This window comes from Rhamphochromis sp. 'chilingali', assembly GCF_963969265.1.
Source record: "Rhamphochromis sp. 'chilingali' genome assembly, chromosome: 2".
NCBI lineage: Eukaryota > Metazoa > Chordata > Actinopteri > Cichliformes > Cichlidae > Rhamphochromis > Rhamphochromis sp. 'chilingali'.
In genome coordinates, this window is record NC_137930.1 from 65,216,648 (window position 1) to 65,244,101 (window position 27,454).

Below are 27,454 nucleotides of genomic sequence, written 5' to 3' on the forward strand. Positions count from 1 at the left end.
TAATATTACAGTATTGTGTGTGTATAACCTCTTTTTAAGTTTTGTGGATATTATACATGGTTATGCTGAGGATATGTCGGCCAGTTTCCATTGGAAACGCCTTTTGGTTAAACTGTCAGCGAGGAATTTGCTTGTTTAAGTGAAAATACATTGATGGGTTTTTTGCACTAATAAAGTTGAGGAGTTGTAAAGTATTTTGTCTAGTGTCAATTATATCGTCAGTTATATCGTTATTGCAAATTTTCAAATGTATATCGTGATAAATATTTTTGGTCACATCGTCCTGCTCTACTTGGTTGGTTTTGTAATGTGTGATGAAAATGAAGGCGTGTTGAATAACTGTCAGATTGTTTATTGAACTCAGCTGAAGGAGGAGGAGGAAAAACAGCTTCATCAAAAGCATGGCTTTACCAGTTTGATCTTCTCTCCAAACTGGTTCTTCAGTGATGAAACCATGACTCAGTGCCAGACAGTCCCTTTGTCTGTGTCACTGAAGTTGTTGCGATCTCCTGGGAATAATCAGTGCATTAGAAACACAGTAAGGGATTGTGGTACAATATCATCCATGTCTAAGGTGCCCAGAAGAGAGGAAATAATCCAAACAGGTCAAAAATCCCCCCCAAAAAATTCCAGTGCCTCCTGTAGCTTCTAGTCCTGATGAGTCAAATAAAAAATATGAATACTGTTAATGGGAACAAGTAAAAATCAATTTAAATGACAAACAGCCACTGCACAACTGGAAAAAGCATATTGTTTTTTTTCTGTTTGTTTCTCACTAGTTTGAGGCTTTCCTCTGCACATGCCCAGTAGGAGACGTCTTATCACCCAGCATCTTAATGTGGAAAGAGATATTTGAAGAAATGAGGCATAAAGGGGTATCTAAACAAGGACATCTGCTTTTTAATGAGTTCTTCTGGGCTTAATTTCCTGACGGTGTAACCTGACGTCCTCCATATAAACATAACTACACATCGTATTGACGCAGAATCCATTTTTTGCGGTTGGCCCGTTCAGCACCGTTGATGAGAGAATAACTGTCATCATTTCAGTATAAGCATGCATAAATGTCAGTAAATTCTTGGAAAGAAAATGCAAAATGTGCTAAGAAGTAAAAAAAAAAAATTTAAGGGACAAACATATTTGTTCCTGGAACAAATAAACTGAACACAACAAGATTGGGGTGATGTCAGCCAGTTACCTAGGTTACGCTGTACATTCACCACAAAAGTCTAAATCTGCCGTTAGTCAGTTCACATGTTAAGCAAGCTCTGTCCATCTTGCCTTAACTGACTGTCCTCTACGTTCACCTGCCCTCTAGTCACTGCAGAGGGCAGAGCCTCACACAAGAGGCTGGTTGCATAACACAGTCTGTGTGTGTGTTTCAGAAGCAGCCCTGTTCTGCTGGCTCAGGAGGAGTACAAAGAGATGGCCTTGCACTAACCTCACCTCCGCATTTAGATTCTCTCAGTCAGCAGCACACATGCTTAAATCAAAAACCATTCGACCACTTCGCAGGTTTTTTGTTTCTGAAGTATCCTTTTCCAGTTTGTGGCAGCGAAACAATAACAAGGTGAAGACGGTACTCTCCACGTTACCTATCAGTGCAGTTTAGACAAATGTTACCCAAGAGTGTTTGTGTGTGTGGCAGCAGGTGCCCTGTAGGCATCGGAAAACGTGTTACAGCTGCATGGTGGCCCAATTGGCAAGTGGATAATGGCTTCATTGTGTTGGCTCAGTTTCTCGGTTGGTCAGGTGGCAGGAAAGGGGCGAGACAAATTTCACTACCAAAACAACGTGTCTGGAGGCTTTGTACAGGCTGTAAAGGTGGCGGGTTGTTGCAGAAGCAGCCCACGTCTTGTGTGTTTAGCCTCTGGCAACAACAGACCCATTTGAGTGGAGAGGGGAAGTGCCTGGGCGTCTCATTTCCTGTTTGTCAAGCTTGTCCCATGCAGTTGTGAAAAGGGAGGGGTGGTCTGGTTCTGTCTAATTGAACACTGAATTTGGTGGTCAGTAGGTAAGACATCCTTGTTTGTACTATTAAAAATAAAAAATAAAATGCAGTCACATGCATGGCTGCATAATTGGCTCTATGCTGCAGTGCCTCTGGAGGCTGAGTCTCCTCATTTGTTTCAATTAACTGCTATCTGACATGTCGCTGTTACCAAAGAGAGAAGACGAGGAAAAATAAGCTTTATTAAGATTTTAATTTCACACCTTAAAATCAAAGCGACGTAGGACGTAGGACGACTCCTACGCTCAGACGTAGGAGTCGTCCACAGAGATTGATTATTGGACAATCAGAGGATGGAAACTGTGGCTCCCGAGAAAGCAGTGGTGCTGCAGAGTGCTGACTCCAGTTTGTTCTGAGGCAGCATTCATTTAAAGGTTGTGTGCCAAACAAGCACTCACCTCAGATGCCCTTTTTGTAGCCATAAAGCTCTTCTGCTTGTGATGAGCACAATGCCACCAAGACGCACACAGTCTTTTGTGAAGTCTTTTGTGTTGCGGACAGATGTGCTTACTTCACTGGCAACCAGCCCATCCCCCACGGTGAGAGATGATGTCACTGCATAAGCTCATCTTCCCAGGTGGTAGATGGATCCTCCCCTGTTTACAGCCAATCAGAGGCTTGTTTACACCTGAATCCCCTGGCACGGAGACGAACAGACACACTTTCTTACGTGGCTCTGTAGTCATCTGCTGATCTCATCTCACCGAAAAGGTGAAATTAGTCTCAAATGCGTCTCACCACAGCTCATCCTTTCACTTGTATTCTGCGGAGGAAAACCCAAATATTACTGCTCATCAGTGAAACGGCTCCATTAGCATCTATTGATTTGACCTGTCCTGTGTCTTCTTTCCTTCAATCTCTTTTCTTTCCTTGTTCTTATACTGGCAGCAGCTGCCTATGCCCACATCCTTCTCTTTTTCATTGACGTGCCACGAGGATGCTGAATGGAAAAAGGGGAGATCAATCTTTATGTACACTTGCTTTCAGTGCGTCAGTGTTTGTGTAGCTCAGTAAGATTGTGTACATGTATTACTCTGCAAACACAGGACATGTCACGGAGGTTTTTTGCTATATCTGAAGTCGTCTGTGAATTGCCTTCAAATAGCAAAACATGAGTAGCTTTGTATTTCTGTAACATTTGCTGCCTTTCTTTCCCCTCCTAAATCCTCCTGTCCTCTCCTTTACCAAGGCTGCCTCCTCGCTACCATCACACTAACATGTGCGCACTGTCTTTTTCCTCTTGATTAGCCACCAGGGATGGGCATTTACAGACATGGCTGCATGATCTTCTGTCACTGCGAATCATCGTAACAAAGGTCTTTGGGTTGGACGCGGTTACATTCTAAACAAAGTGCAGCTCGGTCCGAGTCTTTCTGAGCTTCTGCAGTTTAGTCTCAGAGCTGTTGTTGTTATGATTGGGTGTCTGTAAAAGGCGTTGCTGGTGGTTAAAACCTCCCTGCCTTCTTTCCAAGTATCTTCCTTGGAGAGATCAGACTTCCTCTCTGGGCAGCAGAGCTGTTGCACAAACACAGTCACATGTTACAACGCTGTCTGTACACCTCTAAGCCGATTAGATGTTAAAATGCGCACATCAAAGGTTTAAAATTGCTCATATTTTCCAGCCGCCTCGTTTTTGCTTTGTAAATTTGTTGGCTTCTTTGAGTCACATGCTTCTTTTCACCTTTTTGTGAGCTCCTGGGTGTGACTGCTTCCTGCAGCTTCATCACTCCCACAATTAATCGGGCTTACACAATGGACCAGAGTTTCCTCTGCTATCAGATGGTGAAGAGATCTCGTCTAGTCATCAAGGAGGTGGATGTTGTCTCGTTTTCTTCTTTCTTTCTTTTTGTGCTTGTCCTCTCAGAGCTTTTTGGTTAGATTAATAAACTTCCTCTCTGCTTAAGAGTCTGTTTATCCTTTGTTTTTGATGTTGTACCCATATCCCTGAGTTATTAGTTATTAGTTATTAACCCTTCATCTCTCGTCTCTGTTTGTGTCTGTGTTTCTCTCACAGGTTGGGGAGGATGCAGTGATATACAGTATACCTAGAAAGAGATGTCTGTCTGTGTACGTGTGCATTAACAGGCAGACTAATGCGATATGGCATTGGATTTTTAACAGCAATACAGATCTCATCAGCTGGTTTTTAAGGCATTGTTGTTAGTGTCGTTTGAAATTTCTCTTAGGTATGGCACTGTGCCATACCTGTCTTTTATGTAGTTCAGGTTTCGAGCGTTTGTCACATTTACCTTTCCCACGTTTCATCACTTCAAAAATTGATGATATAAAATATGTCAACCCAGACACTGAAGCAAACGGGCTGCTCTGCATCAGTAAGTCACTCATTCCTCGTCGTCATCTAGTTTTCACTCCGAAACCCAATTACTTGAGCTTAAATGTCCATTTTAAGGGAACATTCTGTCCTTTCAGTCAGTATGTGGTGGTGCGAGTCTGTTCCTGGAAGCGCTATAGGATACTTGCGTCCACATTCCCCTCAATAGGAAATGTGTGTCTAAATACCCTTACTTAGGAGTTAATGAGCTGGATCAGAGCAGACATGCACAGCCCTGCAGCAAAAAGCAGAAGGCTACCCAAACTGTGCAGAAACCCCACACTCTGCTCTTTACCCCGTGCATCATTTTTACTTTTAAGAGTCACCAACAGTTTCTTCACTGCTTTGCGATATTTCTTTTCATTTTGTTTTGCCAAAGCCTGTTTCTACTTTGTTTCTTTTTTTTTAAGGTCCATTCTAGCAGTTTCATCTCATTTTGTTGTTTTTTTTGTTGTTATTTTTTTTTCTCTTGGAACCCTGAAAAGAGAGCTCTGTTCACCCCAAAGCCCCGTGGTCTACCCAATCATACTCCACCCTTCACACATACATCCTGTGCAAACATGGGCGTCACCTCCATCTTATTTCCCGCAACCTCCTCTTTCCATGATGCTCTTTCTTCTCCATCCTTCCCCCTTCCACCTTATTCTCTGCTGGCCTCCCTAACACACACACACACACACACACACAGAGACTACTACTTGTGCTCCGACGCAAACAGCAGCTCAAGTCTGACCACAGCTCTTCTTTATGTTACAAGTTCCCCTTTTCTTGCCTCATCCTGCCCAGCTTTACTGAAAAGTTGTTAAAATATTATTCCCCGTGTCCTTTTCACACTATATTTTCTTTTATGTTCATCTTACTCAACCGACACCAGCAGTAGTGGAAACTAACTCATTAAATTTTATAGTCTTCAAAGGATGCTGGCATCTGTAACGTCAGCACAGCTATGGTTCGGTTTCAGGTGGCAAAAAAAAGCACACAGAAACTTAACACACACATCTAAGCATCCACACCCAGGGATGGAAAAGTGGAGTGGAAAACTGTGTCTAGCTGTGAGGTTGTGTAAGTTTCAAACAATGTCTGCCTTGAGAGGTCTTTTTCCAGTGGTGGGAAGATGCCTCTCAGCTTCTTCTTCTTCTTAGATGAAAAAAGGAAAAAATGTATTTCTTTGCGTTGTCTGTTTCCTGGTTTGATGCAGCTGTTCATTGCCAGTAGATGGCAATGTTGATCTCACACCCAAGTCATACCTGTGTGGTCCTCTTCTCTCAGCCTGTGCACTGCTTGTTTGTTGTTTGTTTGTTTTGTTTTATTTAAACTGTAACCTGCTGCTAATGTTTTGCTTTGGTTCAAAAATGTTCTGAATTTTATCTGCAGTTGGGGAATCATTAAGATAAGTCTGTGTGCATCCAGGAATTTGCACAATCGCAGGAAAAGAGATTTTTCCTGGTCTTTTTTCAAGTCTATACGGGGTTCTGGGAACATGTGAAGGAAAGCTTTTGTGTCTCCAGCAGTGCAAACTTGTTACATTTGCACATACCTACATTTTTACAATGTTTAAGTTTATATCTAAGTGTTCCAAAACTTAGCCACATTCTCTTGGTTCTTCTTGATGAAGGAGAATCTCTTATAAGCACCATTTTATAGATTATTGCAGGTCATCTGTCTCTCCTTCCTCTAGACTGTTAAATTTAAATAAAAATTGAACATGCCATGTCATTTTAAGCCTTGGAGGTTGTGTTTTTGTGTCTGTGTTTTGGGGGGCTCTTTGTGCGCTGTTACACTTGACAGACAGGCGTTTGGCTGGTCCAAATGGTGAAGTGCAGGATAGATAGAGACTCTCCCCTCCTAAGGAATGCAGGGAGGAGGAGTGCAGCGGGCAGCCAGGGCATGCTGTGACAACCTCCCACATGATCTAAACTCTTTCACTCTTTGCTTCTTCTTCTTGCTTTTAACTGTTATTAACACTTTTTCTCTTCTGTTTTTCCCCTTGCGTCATTCTCTGCAGCTCAAACCTCTCACTTTATCACTCTCACTAATCTTAACTCCTTGCTCATTCCCATTTCCTAGTCTCCCCCCCCCCCCACCCCCACCCCCCCATTTCATCCATTTCTCTCTGTTTCATTCTCAGTCATTTCTCACTGACATAATCCACGTAGCATCCATGTCGGTGATTTATAAGGATTTGGATACGAATCTGGAATTTCTCATCTCATGTCTGCTTCTTGCTGAAGTCCTGTCTTCCTTTAGCTTTAAACAAGAAAAAACCCGTCCTCCTGTCTATTACACTCTCTCTGCTTTCATATTGAAATCAACTCTGTGCCAAAGGTTTGCAGCAAAATGTCTGAACTCCAGACTAAGCTGACTTGTAACTCGCTTACAGATGCAGCAGCAATTGATCAGACAGGTCAAGTTCTTTGATGCCATTGCTGTTTTTAAATAGAGCATGAAGTTGGAACTCTATTATGTTTGTGCATGAAGTGCTCACATATACCTCCCAAACAAGAATGTCCAACTGAACTGTGAGCCAGAATCGAATGCTCTTGATCTCCTTCAGTTCAGTCTTAAAGTAACTCTTCTCTTTGTTTAACAAAGCTGTGTTTGCAGAAAGCAATGACATGTCTTTGCTTGTAGCCCTTCCCCTACAGGAATGTAGAGCAAAGAAGAGATGAAGCAAAGGACACGAGAGCATATGTGCAAAGATTCACAGGCATAAAGGTCGAAGGGAGAAAGTGGTGAGCAAAGACTAGTTAGTCTCTGTAAGGGGCTTGCTGAATTATTGTAAATGTTTAATGCCATGTGCTTCATATGAGTAGCAAGTTGAGATGGTGTTAAAAGCACAGCTGCTTGTTGCACTCTTTATAAGCCCAAAATGGTCTGTAGCAAGTAGGTGTAAGCACTTTCTAGCTGATCGTAGTCATTGAAGCTGCCTTTTTTGGCTGGTGTTTGCACAGACATACAGACCATACGTGCCCATTTATCTCCACAGTTTTTCAGAAGAAAAGGGAGAAAATTACCAATGTTGGTTTTTTTCCTTATTTTTGATTAATAGGGAGGCATGGTAGCAGATGCTATATTTTTATTAAACAGATTTTCTTCTGCAGTTATGTACTGCAGGCCAGGTCGCTGGGTTCATGGTCCAAAGTTATCTCCCTGGCCCTGCTGACCTTTATCCGTGCCTATAGAAACCCCCCAGGCTCTAAAGACCTTCGGTCTGTGCTGTTGTTACTGCCTAAGACCTTACCTAAACACAGTGCACACTCCCACATGCCCAGAATGCAACACCAACGGGTCATATCGAGCAACTTGGAACTACTGTTTCCGATTCATTTATTTTGGGTTTTAACACGGTTGGGTCCCTGAGCTGTTTGTCATTTTGACCCCAGCGATGATTGGCTGGAGATTCACTGTGGCCTGACCAGGACTGGTCTGTTGCCAGGCCCCAAGGCGCATCTGCTATGGTCGTGACTCATGTAGCTCTGGCCTGGAATCAGTGTTTTCTTTGTTTTAAATACGTGGAATTTGTCCACTGACTTTCAGACTCAACCTGTTGAGCCAGCTCCAGAGATCGCTGTTCACAAACATGTTTTATCCAGAATCTTGTATTCCACTTTAAAACCTTTTAGTGATAACGAAAACTTTCAGCAGATTTTAACACATAAATATGAATTTTATCTATGCCTTATGCATTGTTGCTCATAACGTCAATGCTGTGGTGAATGAATATCTTACATTTCTTACAGTGCTTATTTTTCTTATCTGTTGGTCTGATCAGTTCTGACTATAATTATCATGCTTAATGTTGTTGTTTGGGGTTTTTTTTACCGACATCACATTAGGGCTTCATTAGGCATCTGTCAGTATCAGTGATGTCGGTGTTTCCATAAATTGCCTCTGTTTATTCTTTTATTTTTTTCCACAAGCGTCCTGTTTTGTAATTAAATCCAATCCTTTGGTATCTCTTAATCAGGGTGGTCGTTTTTGATTAGTTTAACATCCTTCAAGCAGCTTCCAGGTACTGATAAAGTCAGTCTTTCTGTGGTTTTGCTTGTTAAACTAATCTGCAAATTGTTGTTGCTGTGGATTTTACATCCGTAACCTTTTTATAGTGGAAAAAAGTTGCTACACTTTCTCAAGAACTATGCCTTACCCACAAACAAATGGATGTGTGTTCAGAGAATAGAAATTTGATCCTGTATCTGCATTACTGGCAGGTCATTACAGGACTTGGCCTTTTCTATCCAACCTTTCCTGTGAAAGCTTTGCTGTGTTATTAGTAATTTACAGCAATATCTGTTTTGTTGAAAGCAGGTAGCCTTGTCTGCGTATTTGAAGGGGAGGACGCTAGCAGGGAGGGAAGAGTAAACCTCTGTGTGAGAGACAAAGGAATGTGGCAGTTGGTTTCCATTCACGTCAGACGTTGCATAAGAGAGGTCCGACTTGTGCATCATCAGAATCCAAATGGTCACACAGCGCTGCAGACTGCAGTCGTGATCACATATCGCCCGTTTAGTAAAAGAAGGGTCTATTTTAGGTTAACAAGCTCTGCCTCCTCTAACTTTTATCCCCGATTCGCTAAACGTTTTGTTCCCACAAGCGATTGTCGAGGCCAAGCGCTCAAATGATGTTTTCTATTTTCAGTGACCACTTGGGTCCAATAGTTAGAAGCAAATTAGTGGAAAGTTCCTCAAGCATGGGATTTCCATTATAGCGACACACTGTTTTCTCATGATTACATGTAACACTTTAAACAGCAATATCACACTGTGATAGACCACATAAAAATGTGATTTTAGTGTTTATGATGTCCTGTAATACCTTATTATAAAATTTCTTTTATTTTATTTTTCATCATTAAAATGACAGCAAAAAGGGAATGAAGAGAATGAAACTATTAGCAGTTTGAAGAAGTTCCCGAAATGACAGTAAACACAAGCAGAAAATGACCAAGAATTTGATGAAAATTTGCTGTACATTTTGCAATATTTAGAACTTTTTTTTTTTTTTTTTTTTTAATCTTCCTGAGACCTGTAGACTTTTGATAATGAGCTAGATACAACATACCGACCACAGCCCCAACACAAACTACCCCCACGTCTGATTATATATCCCTTTCTTACCTCTTGCTTACACAGTGACTGGTTAAGCTGCTCACTTATTTGTTCCTGCTTACTCACCCTACGACAGACACCCATGCCCCCCACCCTTTTATTTTTTTAAACGCTTTCTGTAGTCTTTATGGTGAGGCATGCTGATACTATTATTAGCATCTTAAGAACAGAGTCTGTGCCCTGTTCTGGTCTCTGTCTCGCTGTCTCTCTCCCCTCTTCCCCAGACTCCTCACAGCTGGTATCGGGGCCAGAGCCAGACTCCGTGTGCACCCGTAATGTGGTATGCAGGATGTGGGTGCAGAAAGGAGCCTATCCTACTCGCTGTCTCTTAAAATTTCTTTCTATTTTTTTTTTTTTTTGATCATATAAGGGTTACCCATAAACAAGTACTACATATTCCTTACACACTCTGACAGTCTCATTCATCTTGCTCTTACAACTGCATTCCCCAACTCAAGGCATGCACATAGCGCTACAGAATCCCATAGATTTGTGTCCATGCATGAATCTATACTATAGCCGGGCGCATGAAGTTTTGTCTGAGGAGACTGAGCAAAAACAGACAGTAAAGGAGTGAGGCGGTGAAATGCGCAGAGAGAGAATAAGAGGGCTCATCTGTTGTAAGGCAGTAATTAGAGGGAAGAACAGTGAGGGAATGATAGCTTAGTAACACTAGTTGTAATCTTCTCATGAATGGAACACCTTCCACTTGTCTGTGTTCATTTACACTAGCACATTTTATACTTAAGTGTTGCCGCTTCAGCTCTCTACTGATAATTTAATTAGAATTTATATCATACATGTGCTTTAAGAAAAAATATCAAATAAGAAATGCAAAGTAACCTCCAGATGTTTTTTACAGATCTCCTTTTGGCTTTTAAGCAGGCTTTGTTTGATTGGCTCACTGGTTCTTCAGCTTTTACAGCATGTCTGAACTCGCCTGACTGCTGCCAGCCTATCATAAATTGACTCAGTTGAAGTTCAGAATGAACAGGAGGAATGTTGCACAGCATGCAAGACAATTAAAGTGAACGAAGGTTTTAATGGTTATTTTAACACAGAAATAAATGTTTTTTACCTACACTTGCAATGCTTTTCATCCACAATTTTCAATGTCGGCAGATGAGTTTGAGCATTATTTAAAATGCATATATTGGTTTTAGTTATATTTGCACCAACTTATTTTGTGAAAGTTAACAACTTTAAGCAAACATATGCAGTATCACTGTTGTAAACCCAGAAACGGTCATGCTTGTGTAAATCAGCAGGTATATAAAGTCTAGCGACACCTTTTTATTGTTTGTCGTTTACCTGCGGACCACCTGTTGCTACATTGTAACTGCAATTCTGGGGAAAGGCTGAACCACGTCCACATGGGCAGACACTGACGTCACCACACCCCACCCCTTTTGCACGTTTCTTCCCCTCTGCGATTGGACGAGAGCAATAGAGGAGGAGCGCCTTTCTGTAAAGTGTGCTCACAACGTTTTTTTTTCTCTACCCTACAGTGAGTCACACCTTCTCATAAGTCCCAACGTAGTGTTTTTACAGGCGGACTACAGCTTAACAGTATTAAGGAGAGACTCTGACATCTCTCTTCATGTTTTAAGCTATGGTCAGAGACTCTTACTTCTTTTCTGTAGATAAGAAGGTCATGCACCCTCAGAAAAACTCTAAAACCGGACTAAGTTGCAAAATGGTGCTCCAGGCAGTTGGAAAAGTACTAAGGTAAAACTTATATTTTAACTTAAAAGTGTTGTATCTGCTGTTCACTTGAGTGTTGCTTTTAATGAAGCCGAAGCAGTGGGTTGTTTTAGTGTCGTAATGCTGCTTTTATCGAAGACGCAAAAACCCGCGTCGACTTTGCCTGTTGTTTGTTTTTGTCGTCATATTTCACCACCTTCTGATTACAGCAGCGCTAACAGTTAAATATGGTTTGTTTCGGTTTTTTTTTAATTTGTTGTTTTTGTATCTAAAGCTAGAAAGTCTCTAATCTGTGGTTAAATCAAGATAAACTTGCTGCCTCTTGCCTGCAGTAATTACACAAGTATTGGGCTCCTGTGATTCTGGGGTCAGTGCAAATTATCAGGATCACCTGAAAACTAATAATTGCTTTCGCTGCAGCTCTTAGCAAGACTCAACAAGAGCAGGAGAAATGTGACACTATCTTCTCATCCAGTCTAATCAATTATTAAAGACGCCTGTAGTATTTTAACATACTTAATTGTGTTAGTCACAGAAAAAAATTACCCCCTTTTTCCCCTTAAAGTAAAAATGAATAAAAGGTCAAATATTTGCCAAGGTTATGTGTAATTAGCCTCTTAATTTATAAAAAAGAATTTTACTGCTATCTACAGGTCATAATATGAAGGCGCAGACTTAATACCTGAGGAATGCCTGACCCCAATATATGGGTTAACAGTCTGTTTGTGTGTCATACAACGTGATAGAGCTACCCCAGTTATAGAGAATAAATGTGTCTACTCTGTTTGTGTCAGAGGCCCACAGTCATTATGACTGTGTTCCTCCAGGGGACAGACAGTCATGTTAATGCTGTGATGAAGGTTCCTGTTACTTTTCAAGTCTTCGGCCAGGTGTGCTTCTCTTCAAGCAGCAGCCCAAAGGGCACATGCCTCACATCCTGTGGTGTTTTGTGAAGATGTGGAGAGGGATAGTGAGGGGACTCCCCACTATTGTAGGTTCGCTTAACATATTCTAGGCTGGATATAAGAGCAGCATCAGAAAGTGTTGTTGTACAGTATGTTGTCTTTTGCAAGAACAAGTTTTTCTGCTCCGTCTTTCTTGCGAACTCAACACCCGTGCTCAAGAAATGTGCTGATCACCGAGAAACTACAGCCTTAATGTATTTGCGGGGGGGGGATGGTTTCAGAAATCTTCAGTAAAACCTAAATAAAATTACCCTGTTTGAGTTAACACCGACCTTATATAATCCTATTTCCTCCTTCAGTCACTGATTCAATGCCCTTGACTTAGACGCTGTTATGAGTAGAGGTTAGACAAAAGATTACTAAGATGGCTTTTAGGTATTTATGCCTTACCCGTTCTCGTTTTTCTACAAGTAGATTGATGGTTGGTGATGATTGGTGTCGAGAAATTGTGCTTTATTTCAGTATGTTGCTTCCTATTGTGTTAAATCAATTCAAGATTACACTCACAGGTGGTTAAGTCCCAAGCCCTTGTGTTGTTATGATGATGAGGCTCGAATGTGGTGCTCACAGGGGTTCCTTGCATATTTTGGTAGACTGAGAGCCAGTAAATGGGATGTTTGATAGGATAACAAAGAGAAGTTGCTAGAACAGGGCTAGTAGATAGTGTGTGTGTGTGTGTGTGTGTACATTTACATATGTTTAGGTCCGCACCCTGGCTACAGTCCTCATTTACTCATTTGTGAGGCTGCTTTCACCCCCAGTAAAGCTGTTGATTAAGTGGTGACAGCTGCACTGTTGTAGTTTTTGTTTTCTTGTCCAAAAACTAAAATTGGCAAAATATTAAAACTATACTTAACTCTGAATAAGGCAGTACTGACTTAACAAGGATGAACCTCAGGTTTAGTCGATCCTTAAGTCGGTCTCTTTTGTAAGCTCTGTAATGGCTGCTGTGGTGGCGCTTTGGTGCGCTCAGACTGCTTGCTTTTTTCCCTCTTTGTGGTTTTTCAGGGCAGGGTGCCATTGGGTCTATTTAATTTAAGTCCTGAAATAGATCAGCAGACTTGGAGAAAGCTGCTTATTTAACAAAATAGCAGAGTTCATTCACTCTGTTCTGGCCTTATCATTAAATTTCAGTATTATTCAGAGTTTTATCACACTTTTTTAAACTTGACTAGTATAATAATGGGCTTAGAAATGAGAAATAAATTAGAGATGCACTTCAATATATGACTTGATCCTTAAACTATGACGTGTGTTTAAGGTCTGGGCACATAGTAAGGCTTTATTTGCTGTATGACCTCCAGTGGATGCCAGTGCTGATTTCTGATTTGTTTTTTTGGTTGTTGTTGTTTTTTTTGTTTTACTTTAAACAAAATATAAATATAAAGTAAAATGTGCCAGTGCATTTGATCGCTTTTTTTTTTTTTTATCAGTCAGATCAAAGCTCTTCATATAGAAAGCAGCTGTCTTAAAGAAAATGGTAAAAATTGTCAGTGTCACCCGACCAGATTGCATTAAAGCGTCCATATGCCACTCGCTGGATACCGCTGTTATCCAAAAAGCCAATTCAAGCAACAGTTGTGTAATATTTTGCTCGCCTGGAGCCAAAGGCTCAAGAGGAACATGGGTTTTGTTGAACAGGTTTTCTTTGTTTGTGTTCAGCTCACAGAAAGAACCAGTAAAAACTGAAAATGTTGTTTGTTTGTTTTTCTTTTTCTTTAAAGCATTAATGTCAGTGATTTGGTGATATGGAGATGATTAACTATGGAAAGAAGAAGTCGGCATGTTCTGAATACTCCTGAAGCGGTTTAGTCGCCAATTTATGGTGTTAGAGAAACTACTGTAGTTAATTCTCCAAGATGGTGCGGTAATGTAGCCCCATCCGATGGCACGATTAATTGGAACCAGATTCTGGTAATGAGATGTAGGTACGCCAAAAGCAAGTCCAAGAGGTTCCTCCTTTTCTGTTAGATGAGCCTTTTGTAAGAACCAAGCGTATTCAGGATTTATTTGGCCCACAGTCAGAAAATAATCAGCAGTTAACATTTGCACGTCATGTATATGCATGTTTGGCTTGGTTGATGCTCACATGTCTACACAAACAGTCTTTCAGACCAGATAGAACTTGCTTCTTCTACTTTTTCTTTGGTGGGAAAAGGGGGCTACTGCTGTGTGTGTGTGTGTGTGTGTGTGTGTGTGTGTGTGTCTGCGCGCGACACACACAGTGCATTTGCTCTGTACTTTTGGTCTTGTACAAGAGGAAAGGTAGTGAGAGAAGATGGCTTGATGGTGGGGGAGGTGGCATTGCTGGGAAAAGTGAAAGGGTGAGAGTGGATAACGGATGGAGTTGAACAGCTGTCGGGTCAGTTACTCCACAGCTCTGCAGCACTGAACTTTGCCTAACCTGTATAACAGCCCTATTTCCTTTTTGTTTTCATTGCAGATAAACACCAGCAGGTGTTTCTTCCTGCTTCTCGCCATCCACTCGTATATAAATCAGGTTTAAATGTATCTCTCGATTATGAGGCCATATCGTGGACCTGCTTCTGCTGGTGCCAGGCACATGTTCCTTTTCTCCCCCACACTCCTGACTTCTGGATTGCCCTGATCTGCCCCTGATCTGGCGAGGAGAAAGAGGCATCTGATGCCTTTTATGGCAAAAACTTGCCTTGGAGAACATTACCAATCAGAAAGTTGTGTGAAGGGAGGAGTGCTGGCAAAGAGGAAGTTTTCTTTATCCTAAAATAAACTAATGGCTACAGACCATCACCTCCCCTTATCCTCAAATATTCGTAAGAACTGGAGGAGGCAATTGTGTGGGAAAATTATGAAATTACAAAAAGAAAGGCAGGAAATGGCTCAGTGAAACAATGTTTTTAAAAGGATCATTTCACAGGACTTGACCAGTTGTTCTGAAAGGCTTAGCAAAACCTTTGAAACGTTGTGAGAGCTTATGGTATCCAAAGATGAAGCTCTTTTGTCGGGAAAAGCTTTTTCACGTGATAGAACATGTAGCTTACAGCGCAAAACCACACAGACCACATGAATATGTCTGTGCCCTCATGAGAGGGAAGGGGGGTATTTTCTGTTTGTTTTGGCTAGAGGAAGGAAGCAGATGGCGATAAGTAGATATGGGGGAAAAAAACAAGCACTTGAAGGAACTTTAAATGTGAAAAAAAGATTGGCAATTAAAACTGACTCGGTACAGTTCATAGTGTGGGGTAAATTGAAATTGTCTGACAGATCAATTAGGAGACAGTGAACATGTAAGGAAATGGGGGCGGGGGTGTCTTAAACATTTACAAAGTAAAAAGCTCCAGGGCTCTGTATCTGTCTGTATTATGTTGACATGCCTTTCCTTGTTTGCTGAGGTGGAAAGCTGGGCGATGCTTCCTGGAGAACGGAATTAAACAGTGAAAGGCTTTTGAACACGGAGCTCTGGCCAAGAGGCCTCGTGCTTTACAGTCCAGTCGTGTTTTGAAAGTGTTTATTAGTTCCCTTGGATATCAGCTGGGCCTGTGTTGATCTTCCCTCCTCGCTCCATTCCTTTCTACTTCTGCCTGCTCTCTTTTGCTCTTCTTCCATGAATTTAATACCCTTTTTCATGCAGAAAAACAAGCCAATTAACTTTCCTCCTGTAAACTCCAGTGGGGTGAGCTGTGAACAGGAAGTAAAGGAGAGAAGGCAAGAGCCGAGAACACATTGATGGATCATTGTGTTTGGAGGTTGTGGAGAAACGAGGATGAGGGGAATTTGCAATAAGTTCAAGAAGGCTGGAAATGAAGGTCAGCAGTAGCACAATAAATTTAAGGAGCAAACTGAACCTCCTTTGTCCTTCAGCAAACCAAAACAGCGTAGCACTGGCAAGTAGGAGCGAAATAAAGACGCATGTATAATCGAGAAGAATAATAGTCTTTACAGGGTGTGGAAAGGCTTGAATGGAATAGCAGATTAAGCTGGTTATTATTAGTCCTAACTTTTAAAATTGTGAAAAAGGAAGATGGGTGGACAGTTGATTGCGCAAAGTCTGCTGCTTGTTAAGATTTTCAACCTTTAACCCAGGAAGGCAGTGCCTTCACTGAGCAGGAGCTGGGGGAAGAAAGGGCTCAGCCCTGGGAACTCTGGCAGAGTGCAATATCACATTGCAGCGCTAAAACTAACAGTGGAAGTACAAGGAGCTGGAGATGGCTGCCTTTATAGAAGCTATTCTACAAACATTCGGTATTGAGCCAGAGTTGGAGGATAGGTACAGTAACAAAGGGCTCTTTTGTTTGGTCTCTTTAGGCTGCTGTTAATCAAACGATGGAAGAGTCACAGAACGTTTGTGTTTCGTAACTGATATTTTTGCAATCTGTTATGCATTGGATGCATACCAGTTATTTTATGCTGACTTCCCTGTTTATCAGTGGAATTTTACTGAAGTACTAACTTGGGCTGTTTTGTTTCTATATTTACTGTTGGCTTATCATTTGACCAGCTCATCTTGAAAGGCTGGTTGTAGAATATATGTGGGGGGTTTTCAGCAGCCTGAGCAACTTTCATTCTTTACAGACTCAAACTAAACTGTAGTTTTACAGCTGGCATAAATCTCAGGCACTAGTAAATTTCTTCTCCCGCTTCACTTTATCTTGTATTTGCCTTATCGGCACCCTTATCATTTTATTAATCTGCCCTGTTGTCTTCTATATTCCAGGAAGTCCAAAACGAAGCCAAATGGAAAGAAGCCACCAGCAGAAGAGAAGAAACAGTACTTGGAACCAGAGTTCACGAAAGTCCGCGTGGTGGACTTCGACCTTAAGGAGTTGGTGGTGCTGCCCAGAGAGATAGATCTCAACGAATGGCTAGCCAGCAACAGTGAGTGCCTTTGACTGTGGTAGTCGTGACAAATTTGAACAATAGAGTTGGACACTTGTAGATGCTCGGCATTTAAAAGACATTTAGTGAGGTCCGCACTCATTGATCGAGCTTGGTGTTTGCACCCACTTGTAATGTTTTCTCGGGGGCTTGGAATTGCTTTCCACATCTATATGCGCTTGTCACTCACCTGGATATAACAAGTAGGACAAGGGAGCTAAGCCTTTAACATGATCCAGGCCTGGCACAGTTTAGAGACTGTTCCCGGTGCAACACTACACGCCACCATTTACAGCCACTCTCAGTGCAGCGTGTCAGCCTTTACCAGAATGTATATTTGCCATTATGAGCGTCGCTTCTGGAGTTTATTCAGCTTTCTATGACCTGGCAGCTGGATCAGTCTCAGACTTTCTTTTTGACTTTGCTTTGGTTACATATCCAAACCACTACGGTGCGTGCAGGGGGGTGGGGTGCAATTCTTCTTTCCTTTTTATTTTAGCTAATAAAACACTGTTGCATAACAACAGATGTGATTTCACATGCCGATAAGTTTTTCACCATGAAAATTAAGTTACACAAGCTTGCATGTATCCATCAGTGGCTGAGGTTTAGCTTCCAGGAAACTCAGTTGGGTGGAGCAATGTTTAGATTTTTTTTTTTTCTTTCTTGTAACCAAATAAATAATGATGTCATTTATATTAAATATTTTCCAAATTCAGGCTTCTATGTTGCGCAGGGGGAAAAATGTGTGGGAACTAGTGGGATGGTAGTTTAATCCTAATAGGAATAGCAAGGGATCTACTTCTTTCCTTTGTAAAAATCGGTTGACATTTTGCCTTATTTAGCGTATTTATGTCTCCTGTTGTTGGAGATGATTACATTGGGAGTCCCTCTAGTAGTTCAAGAAGACGTATTACTTAAGGAGTCTCACACTACAAGTAAGATGGACGGGTTTTCCTACAACTAACATGCCTTGCAAGCATGTTGACAGTTGAATAGTTTACTTGAGCCCCTATAGACCCCAGCTTTGCTTTGTTACACTGTTGTGCAAGCGTATAAGGCTGTGCAGGAGTTCTACCTTGCAGCAAAAATACCTGTCTGTTTTAGGTGAATGCTTGTCAAAGCCTCCCTCCCATTCTTTGTGTGAATCAGAAACAAAAACATCTTTTGAAGGATGTGATAATTGGAATTAGTGTGTGCGCATGTGACTCTGACTTCCCACTAAGCATTGCGTATACAATTTTAGGTGTGTCCTCACGAGCCAAAGAAGAACGTGACAATAACATATCTTCTTACGGTCATTCACCCACTGGCATGCCTGTGCATTAGTGTTGTTATAATTCCTGTGTTGTGGATGACCAACAGTCTTGTGCTCTCTCATCTCTTTCCCACAGCAACAACATTCTTCAATCTTATCAACCTTCAGTACAGCACTATCTCAGAGTTCTGCACTGGGGAGATCTGTCAAGCCATGACGGCCTGCAACACGTAAGTTATCGCCCACACTTCTGGTTTATTCATCACTCGCCTGGAGAGCCCTTATTGGTTTATTCATCAGAAATCTGGTGTCCTATTGGATAATTCATTAAGCAACGTTTCTCTGGTCAGCAAGGGCGAACTCACAACCCCGAGGAGGTGCTCGGTCTTCTAACTACCCACACAGTATAGAAATGTGCGTATTTTAAAGCTTTCAAGGAGATCTGTTCAGCTCATCTGAAGCTTCGTATTATTTTGTGAATTTATTAGCATGATTGGCAGTTCAAAAATGATCCTTATTTTACACTAGTCCTTCATCCAGGTTCTCAGGTCTGGGAAGGGGGCCTTTAAGGCCACTCACCTATTAAGTCAACTTTTTTCTGATTGGCTGCCCCTCACAAACAGAAGGTTAGTGCTTAGATGTTGCACCCAAGGCATGGCCTTTTTAAGCACTAGTTTTCCTCTTTTCATTATTATCACTGGCTTGCACAGACGAAAACCTGATGTAGTCTGGCAAATGTAGAGTCCACATGCTAATAACTGTAGCCTGGGCCAGGTTCAACTTCAATGCCTTGCAGTCCAGCCTGTGATTTTTGCTGCTGTCTGAACCCTGCTAATATCATTACACTCACATCACACACACATTTCCTTGATTCTCTGATCAAAGTGTCACCAGGATGTCTGCCTTTAATCTCTTGCCATTTGTTAGCAATCGGTTCCAGTCCAGGGGCTGAAATGTGTATCGCTCTGAAGTCACCACACAGGATATTTTTTGAAACTTGTCACGTTTTTAGACCCATACCTTTTGTACTAAACTGGTTTATCACTACTATGTGCAGTAAATTAGGCATATTTTACATTAGTTTGTTTAGGATAATCCTGACAGAGGTGTATCCATCTCATGTTAACACAAGGGGATTATGACTAACTCTTAAGTATTTATTGAACTTGCTTCCCCTGTTGAGGTTTGGTGCAGTCTTTTTATGAGGCCTTGACTCTTAAAAAGAGGCCTTCTTTTCCCCTGTGTCTGCTGAAGGCTCGAAAAACTAGATTAGCCACACTTTGAAAAACCGCAAAAATCACTAAACACCTCTTAACACATTGTAAGTAATGCAATCACTCAAGCCGAATTCTGAGACATCGACAAACAACCTGGTGTTTGACAGTAATCACGAGTTCAGCTGTCAGACAATGAAGTTTTCCACTGTTGTCACCTTGAGCTACTGCTTCTAACCCACACCTTGACAAATAAGACAAACATGCTTCACCTGCGGCATTTGAACGGAGGAGGCGTTGGAGCAGATTAACAGGTTTTTGTTTGTGAGTTAATGTCTTGAATATTAAAGACGCAGAGTTGGAGTGAAAATGAAAATAGTCTGAACTCCAAATGTAAGCCCAGCATTTAGGATTGTACCTTTCTCCGCTGCCTGGTACCCAGCACCCCGCCTTTTCCTGCCTATGCAGGACCTGGCACGCGCCGCCCTCTGTGGTTAAAACTGACTGAGGCCCAGTCACAGCAGCAGCGTCAGTGCCCCTGCCCAAGGGCAGAGCTGAGCACTATTTTTGGAAGAAAATGTTTCCATGAGCTCTGAAGGCACCAGAACCATTTGGTAACTATTTAGACCCATTTTGTGTAGGTGGGTGGATAGAAGTGCTCACTGTGTTCACTATACATTGAGTTCTTATAGATGTTTCCAGTTTAGATTCTGTTTCTGAAAATACACCCACTTCTTCAGCATTGTTATAAAAACGTACGTCATTAGGAAAGAATAAAAAAAACATCCAGTCACTTAGCTCGAAGCTAAACATTCACTGCACAGTCAGTTTTTGTGTAAGTCAGTATTTAAAAGCAAAATAAAGTGAGGAAGGAAATTAAGAAATACAATTGAATCAAAATCTGCAGTAGACAGAAAGTTGAAAAAGGCATAAAGCCATGTTTTATAAAGTATCCTCAATTAGATTTACTTAATTTAATCTTGTTTTGTGATCAGATTTCTTCTTACATCTCTACAGGCGCTCGTTGTACACACTCGAACAATTTGAACGATTTGATTTTTTTTTTTTTTTAATAACTTCTTTTTCTTCTTAACTATAAACCGAGGACACTATAAAAGAGACAAACTAAAGGTTAAGCAAAAGCATATTAAATTTGAAAAGCTGTCTGTGCCCCGTTCATGAAGTCTGACTAAGTCACTGTGTTATCTTTACCATGTCTGCTTGTCTCTGTGTATTTAGCAGCACAGGTATATTTGTAGTTTAGCCCGTCTCCCACATGCACACAGTATTAGACTGTCTGTCTGTTAGTGTATTGTAAGTGTCATGTCCTGCTGTTGTGGTCAGTAGTTGCCTCCTGGAGGATCAGCTATGTGGACACTTTACATTCCTCAGGTTTTGTTATGTCTGCCCTGCTGCCTCCCACAGCCGCACTGCAGACCGCTACACCTGCACTCACATTTTATCTGCTTATTCACTGGCCTCTCCAACTCAGAGATCATCTCTCGTCCCTGTGGTTATTTTGCCATTTCTGTCTCAACATCTCGTCTCCTGACAGCCCTCGAAAAGCCTCCCGTGGCTCATTCATCTATCTCTAAGGTGCCTGCTGACCTCCCGTTTGACCTTTTGTTAACCATGTTTCCAAGCCAGCCGCTTACAATTCAGTTATCTGGGTCAGCCCCCACGGAAATGTTTGCCCAGCAGCAGGACTGACGGGGGATCAGTGTCAGCAAGAGGCAATGTGGCCTGATCAGGAAATTAAAACTCAGAGTCACAGGATCCGCTGTAGCCAAAAAATGTAAACATAATATCTGGGTTGTGCATAAGATTGACGTATCACTTTCAGTCATACAGTGATACTCTGATTAGAGGGCTGGGTTTTTCCTCGATGAGGAAACAAAGCAGGTGATTTTTCATGAGCTAATTGTCACTTGTGTTATTTTATCTTCCTGCTTGCTCGTTTCTGTTCTACCGCATTCAATTCAAAATCCTGCTGCTTACCTTCCGAATTATTAACAATATAGCGCCAAGCTACCTCATTGAGCTACTTAGATCATACACCCCTACTAGAGCATTAAGATCATCTTCCCAGTCACTCTTGGTACTGCCGAGATCTCGGCTGAAGACTAGAGGTGACCGCGCGTTTGCCTTGGCTGCACCCGATTTATGGAATAACCTCCCCATCGCTATACGCGGTTAAAAACCCACTTATTTAGCCTCGCCTTTTCTACCAGTTAACGCTTGCTTGATAGTTAGCTTAACGCTTATTCTTATCTTCGGCTTATTCTTAATTACTTTTAATTCATTATTAATTTTTTCTGACTGTTTTATCCTCTACACTTAGCCTTCTTTTATGCTTTTATATGCAATTCTTTTGCCTTCGTGTGTTTTAATGCCATTCAACCTGCTAGCACGTTTTGGTACCTTGCCATAGCCCTCATCCTTCCCTGTTACTTCTTGCATGTTAAGCACTTTGGTACACCACTGGTTTTTAAATGTGCTATATAAATAAGGTTTGTTGTTGTTGTTCTAGCTTTTGTCTGAGCTAATTTTGCTGCTGCTACATGAGCCACACACATTCTTTCAGCAGCATTCATTATGATTATTAAAGCTCTGATCACTGCTGTGTAATCACATCCTGTTCTCCATTCATGTCTTAATGTTGTTGTAATAACAGGGATTGTGACGTTTCCTCTGTGTTACTCTCTTTCTAGAATATACTACTGGTATGACGAGAAGGGGAAGAAGACGAAGTGCACTGCTCCACAATATGTAGACTTTGTAATGAGTCTTTGTCAGAAACTGGTCACAGATGAGGAAATCTTTCCTACAAAATATGGTGAGTGCGGGCCAGAGCGGCTCTCAAGTGTTAAAGCACTTTACTTCCCCCTGCTGGTGCAGATGTGGAAGTGTAGGGTACCATAAATCAGCAGCAGTCCATTGAGTAACAGCAGGAAGAAATTGTAGATTGCAATCAAAAGGCTTTGTGAGTCTTGGGATTTTTTACTTTATTATCTAAGCAATGAATATTATCAGCACTTTTTAAATAACTCACACTAAATGCAAACCTACAGCAGTGCTGCATCTTTAGTTTTGCATTCACACCAAGTTATAATATTTTATTCAGGGACTGGCAACACGAGCCAGTTCATAATACTGCCAAAAGCTCAGTCATTTAGTTATTATTGTTTTTGTCTTTTTCTCGTTTCAGGCAAAGAGTTCCCCAACTCCTTTGAGTCCTTGGTAAAGAAGATCTGCCGGTACCTGTTCCACGTGCTGGCTCACCTCTACTGGGCGCACTTTAAAGAGACGGTAGCTCTGGAACTGCAGGGCCACTTGAACACTCTGTATGCACATTTCATCGTTTTCGTAAGGGAATTCAACCTGGTCGACCCCAAGGAGACCTGTATCATGGACGACCTGTCCGAAATCCTCTGCGCCCCTGCCCCGCTGCCAGCACTAACCCCGGCCCCCTCCGCCACAGCACCCTCCCCTTCTTCACAAAACCACGTGACGGAGAGATGAGCGGGGGGGCGGTGGTGAAACGGCAGCCGCGGGGGTGTTAGAAGATCAGATGGAGAAGGACAGACAGCCAGGCCCTGGTGCAAGCAGGACTTAAGAGACCTTCCACTACCCTTATATTTCGCTACAACTCCAACCAGCCGGAAGAAAAGGGGGGGAGGGGGGATTTTTCAAGGGGGAGGGTTGGGGTGGTGGGTAGGGGAGGAGTTTGTCACGCCAGCAGGAATTGGCGTGAGCGTTCCTCCAAGGGACAAATTCCTCCCACCTTCTCTGCAATTTAAACTAGGAACAAAAAGTATGTGTTTTATTTTTTTTGGTTTTTATTTTCTTTTATTTTTTGTTGACTTTTTATTTTTGGTTTGAGAGGGAGGTGCAGTGTGTTTGTCAGCACTTCACCTCCCTCTATCCTCTGCCTAACATACAGTACAGGAAGGGGGGCTCTGCTTTGCTTCGACCTACTATTGTACAGTGTTGTTGATGTGTGGAGAAGAGGCGTCTCTGCTGACTTGTGGGCTTGTCCTTCCCCCCTTCGACAGTGGGAGGCGGCCGACAGGCGCACGGCCACTACCCTGGCCAGTAGGGAGCCATGTTACTGCCTGACAGGGGCGATACTAGCCAATCACTGTTTTGGGTTGTTTATGTGGGGGATGATTAAAGCGCTTCCTACTCAGGACCTGAGAGAATACGTCACTGCTGCCAGAGAGACTCTACTCATTTTCATTCTCTATCCCTTGTTCACCAGACTGCTCAGACAGATGTCGATTGTGTTTAACTACAATATAGTCAAATAATCACCAGGGGAACCCCTTAACAAAAATATCCCAGAGCTTACCTTTAGAGGGCAGCAAAGATGTGGAAGATGCCACAGAAACGGGGAGACGGAGAAGAGAATATAAAGATTGTATGAGAGATATTTAATCCTATCAGAGAATCGAGACTTTGAGACAGATTGGTGCCTGCATAAGGTGAATCAGAGCTGTTTGCTGGTGTCTCACACAGCAGCAGCCCCTTAACCCACCAACACCATCTCCACCCACTCACTCCAGCAGCACAGAAGGACAAAGACATGAGGTAATGTCTGCAGGCGCAGAGAGGGGGAGAGAGGGATGGAGTGAGAGGTGAGGGCAATGGTGTGATGCTGCTCTGCTGTTTAAACCAGTAATTCCAGTGCAAAATAAAAATTATTTTATTTTTACCAGTCCCTTTAAATTTGCTTTTTATATATATATCAGAGGAAAAATTACTTTGGAAATGATAACAGTATCATTACACATGTATAGAAAATGCACAGTCTGCTTGGACTTTACTGTACAAAGAATCACAAGCGGGTTCTGTCAGAAATAGCCTCTGTATGGAGGAGGATTCAATTTATAATTCTCCTTTTTTATTTATTTTAACTTTTTTTGCAGGGTTCCTCAGTTCTGGCTCTTGTTTTTATGTATTTTAATTATTAACTAAGTTAAAAGCAATTTAATATTTTAAGCTCTGCGGATTATAATCTAATAAAAGAGAGAAATGCCAGCTGTCTCTGTGTCTTTTGTTTGTTTTTGTTTTTTGTGGAAATTGAAGAAGCAGCCTGATGTGAGCATTTTGATGGGAACTCCACCAACTTCACACTGGAATTTTTGTTTCCACCTCACTCCTAAGATAAAATACTACTCAGCATGTGTTGACCCTTTTGTAATGGTGATCAAAGGTTCTTTAGTATGACCAGAAGCTTGTTAGAATGAATGGAAGATGGGAGGCAGGCAAAAGATATCTTTTTTTGGAGAGTGAAGAACTCAGTTTTCTTCCGTTTGGCCTCTGTGGAGACCTCGAGGGCAGTCTGGCTGCCTGTCTGTTTAGGGAGAAAATGCCAAAACCTTTGGTTCCTTATCTGGAGAGACTTTGTGGAAGGATACATGTGAAACTTGAAAAGAGCTAACTGGAGGGAAGTCATACTTGAGTATAGCACAATCTCATCCACGATGCTTCTGTAATAAATATATTTTATACTTTACATTTCGCCTTTTTTCTGCAAGTGGAAAATGCGATCTCATAAAATGTAAATGATTCTTTTGACTGTACTGTGGGAACTGTAAGGTTAGTTTGATCCAGCCTGTAGAGTTGGGTTTGGGTATGACTGCTTCTTCAGCCCTGATCTTTGACTGTTTGTATTTTAATCTTTGTCAGAGTAGCTGGCAGCTATGTAGCCATCGACAAGAGTAATGAGAAACTGTAGTGCAGATTTTTTTTTAGTGCTACAGCCTACTGTGCTATAACTTATGCTGTGTAAAATCAGGGGATATACTAATGAGTTCTTCCGCATGTTGAGAACGCCTTGCTTAATTGTGGGAGTGCCTCATTGTTCTAATTTCATTTCCGTCTTGTGACCCATTCACAACACCATTTCTAGCAGCGTTCTTTTATTTATTTAGGACACATGCAGTCACTTTTTTCTTTAAATAAAAGGCAAGCTGATTCACTCTTGATACAACAGTCACTTCTAATTATCAGTGCATTCTATCTCATTTTCACGCTGACCCTGAGTATAAAAGCATGTTGTGCGCACGGGCTGCATACGGCTGCAGAGAATATGCTGATTGTTGATTACAGGTAATCCCTGTCATATGTTATAAAATAAATATGATTATCTGAATCTATAACCACCAATCTTAGACTGTTAACACTCATACAAAATGCTCGCAGACATGATTTTCACACTCTTAATCGTGAGCTTTCATGGTCTCCAGCCTGGACCTTCGAGCCACCGCGGAGCCCCGACGTCTTCTTACTGACGCCCGCAAGGTGACGCCCTCGGTCAGTTTAAACCGAGCGATGCCACCTGCCTCATCCAGTTTCTTAGCGCTGCAGCAAGGTGTTGGGACCTTCATAGTGTTGCCAAACTTGGAGTAGTCCACTGCGTACATGCCGTCCTCTTCGGACACTGTAGGCACAAAGCGCTGTCCCCACAGGATCTCCTCAGACACGTAGGACGTCCTGGCCTGGGTGGTGATACCGGTGGTCTCCACTACCCCCTCCAACACAACGATCACCTCTATGTCTTGGTGTAACAGATCAGAGGCTGAAAGCTCGTAAAGGGGGCTGTGCTTGTCAATTATGTGACAGATGATGAGGGGAGATACCAGGAAGATGCCATTGGTACCCACTGGGTTATCCATGTGTATGTCGAGTTGGTCTAGTGGCACCACCTCTCCCTCCTCCGTGGTGGTTCTCTTGACAACCTGCATTCGCACGGTGGCGCTGATGATCATGCTTTTCCTCAGATCCCCGATGCGAACCATAAAGCAGAGCTTGTTGTTTCGGACAGAGATAACAGCGTGTTTGCTGAAAATGAGCGTCTCCGCGCGCCTGTTGGCCTGAGCGGTTTTCATGAAGATGCAGCCAAGCATGATGGCGTTGATTACCAACCCGACGATGTTTTGCAAGATCAGAATGATGATAGCGGAGACGCATTCCTCCGTGATCATCCGGCCCCCGAAGCCGATGGTCACTTGGACCTCTATAGAGAACAGAAACGCGGAGGAGAAGGAGTGAATATCCGTTACGCACGGGATAAAGTCGTCTCCGCTCTGGTCCAAGTCGCCGTGCGCAAACGCAACGAGCCACCAGATCATTCCAAAAAGGAGCCAGCTGCACAGAAACGACATGGTGAAAATGATGAGCGTGTGAAGCCATTTTAAATCCACGAGCGTGGTAAACACATCCTGCAAGAATCGGCCCTGTTCTCGGATGTTGGTATGCGCCACATTGCATGTGCCGTTCTTGGAGACGAACCGAGCCTTCCCCGCTTTCGCCTTGAACTTGGGCTGCAGAACATCCTCGGCCAAACGTGTAAGCAAGTAATCTTCAGGAATGAGTCCTTTCCTGGACAACATAGCGCTCCCATGCTACGTACCCACAGCCGTTTCGCTTTGAAGGTGCTGCCTGCTTGTGCTTGGATGAAAAAAAATGAATTCTCCTCTCTCCCGGTGACTTCTCTTACCAGCCGGTACTCACCGGTGCGGTGTCAGCTTTTCGGCAGCTGTCAGGTGCACGAAGGGAGAGCCTTGTAGTGCCCTGTTTTCTGGAGGTATGTGTGCTCCTCACGTTGCCTCCAGATCAGGCGCCTCGCAACCGCCAAATCCCATGAGAAGATTCTTCTAACAGCTCCGCAGCTGACGCCGTCACTCACGAAATGGAGCGACCATGCGTAGTTGTGGCACACCGCTTTGTTCCCATTGTGATCTCCATCTACCGCTGCGTTGGTATGCACTCACCGCGGCCCTGTGCGTAAAGGAAATCGAGTGAGATGTAAAATGTTCCTTCTATCGCCGCGTAATGGGCCTCTGAGCTGAGTTTTATCACATTTGGAAGAGGAGGCAGGGTCATGAGGCGCAGTTGGCTCTTTGCTGATCTCGCTACTTCGCTATAGCTTGGTAACGTGAGAAGGAGAGGCAGTCCCTCCCTCCACTACCACCATTACCACCAGAGTGGTGCCCTTCCTTTC

At 42.5% G+C, this 27,454-nt stretch overlaps 2 protein-coding genes across 4 annotated transcripts in view; one reads left to right on the forward strand and one right to left on the reverse strand.

Moving 5' to 3' along the window:
* Window positions 1-23,138, forward strand: part of mob2a (MOB kinase activator 2a) — a 52,553-nt gene extending 29,415 nt beyond the window's left edge. For 2 of the 3 annotated variants that reach the window (XM_080876255.1, XM_080876254.1), the window contains exons 2-5: window positions 16,814-16,974; window positions 18,369-18,462; window positions 22,158-22,282; window positions 22,655-23,138. In XM_080876255.1, coding sequence (XP_080732381.1) covers window positions 16,814-16,974; window positions 18,369-18,462; window positions 22,158-22,282; window positions 22,655-22,968 — 694 coding nt within the window. In that variant the 3' untranslated portion in view covers window positions 22,969-23,138. Of the gene's footprint in view, window positions 1-10,948; window positions 11,180-16,813; window positions 16,975-18,368; window positions 18,463-22,157; window positions 22,283-22,654 lie in introns of those variants that run through there. The other variant, XM_080876253.1, reaches the window with a different exon arrangement.
* A 541-nt stretch (window positions 23,139-23,679) lies between these two features.
* On the reverse strand, window positions 23,680-27,353 carry kcnj11 (potassium inwardly rectifying channel subfamily J member 11). The gene has a single exon (XM_080876252.1). It carries the CDS (start codon window positions 26,841-26,843, stop codon window positions 25,671-25,673), a length of 1,173 nt encoding a protein of 390 aa, XP_080732378.1. The 5' UTR covers window positions 26,844-27,353; the 3' UTR covers window positions 23,680-25,670.
* Window positions 27,354-27,454: the final 101 nt, after the last annotated feature.

Coding starts and splice junctions, on each gene's coding strand:
- kcnj11 (XM_080876252.1), bottom strand. CDS start 26,843: ATGTTGTCCAGGAAAGGACTCATTCCTGAAGATTACTTGCTTACACGT.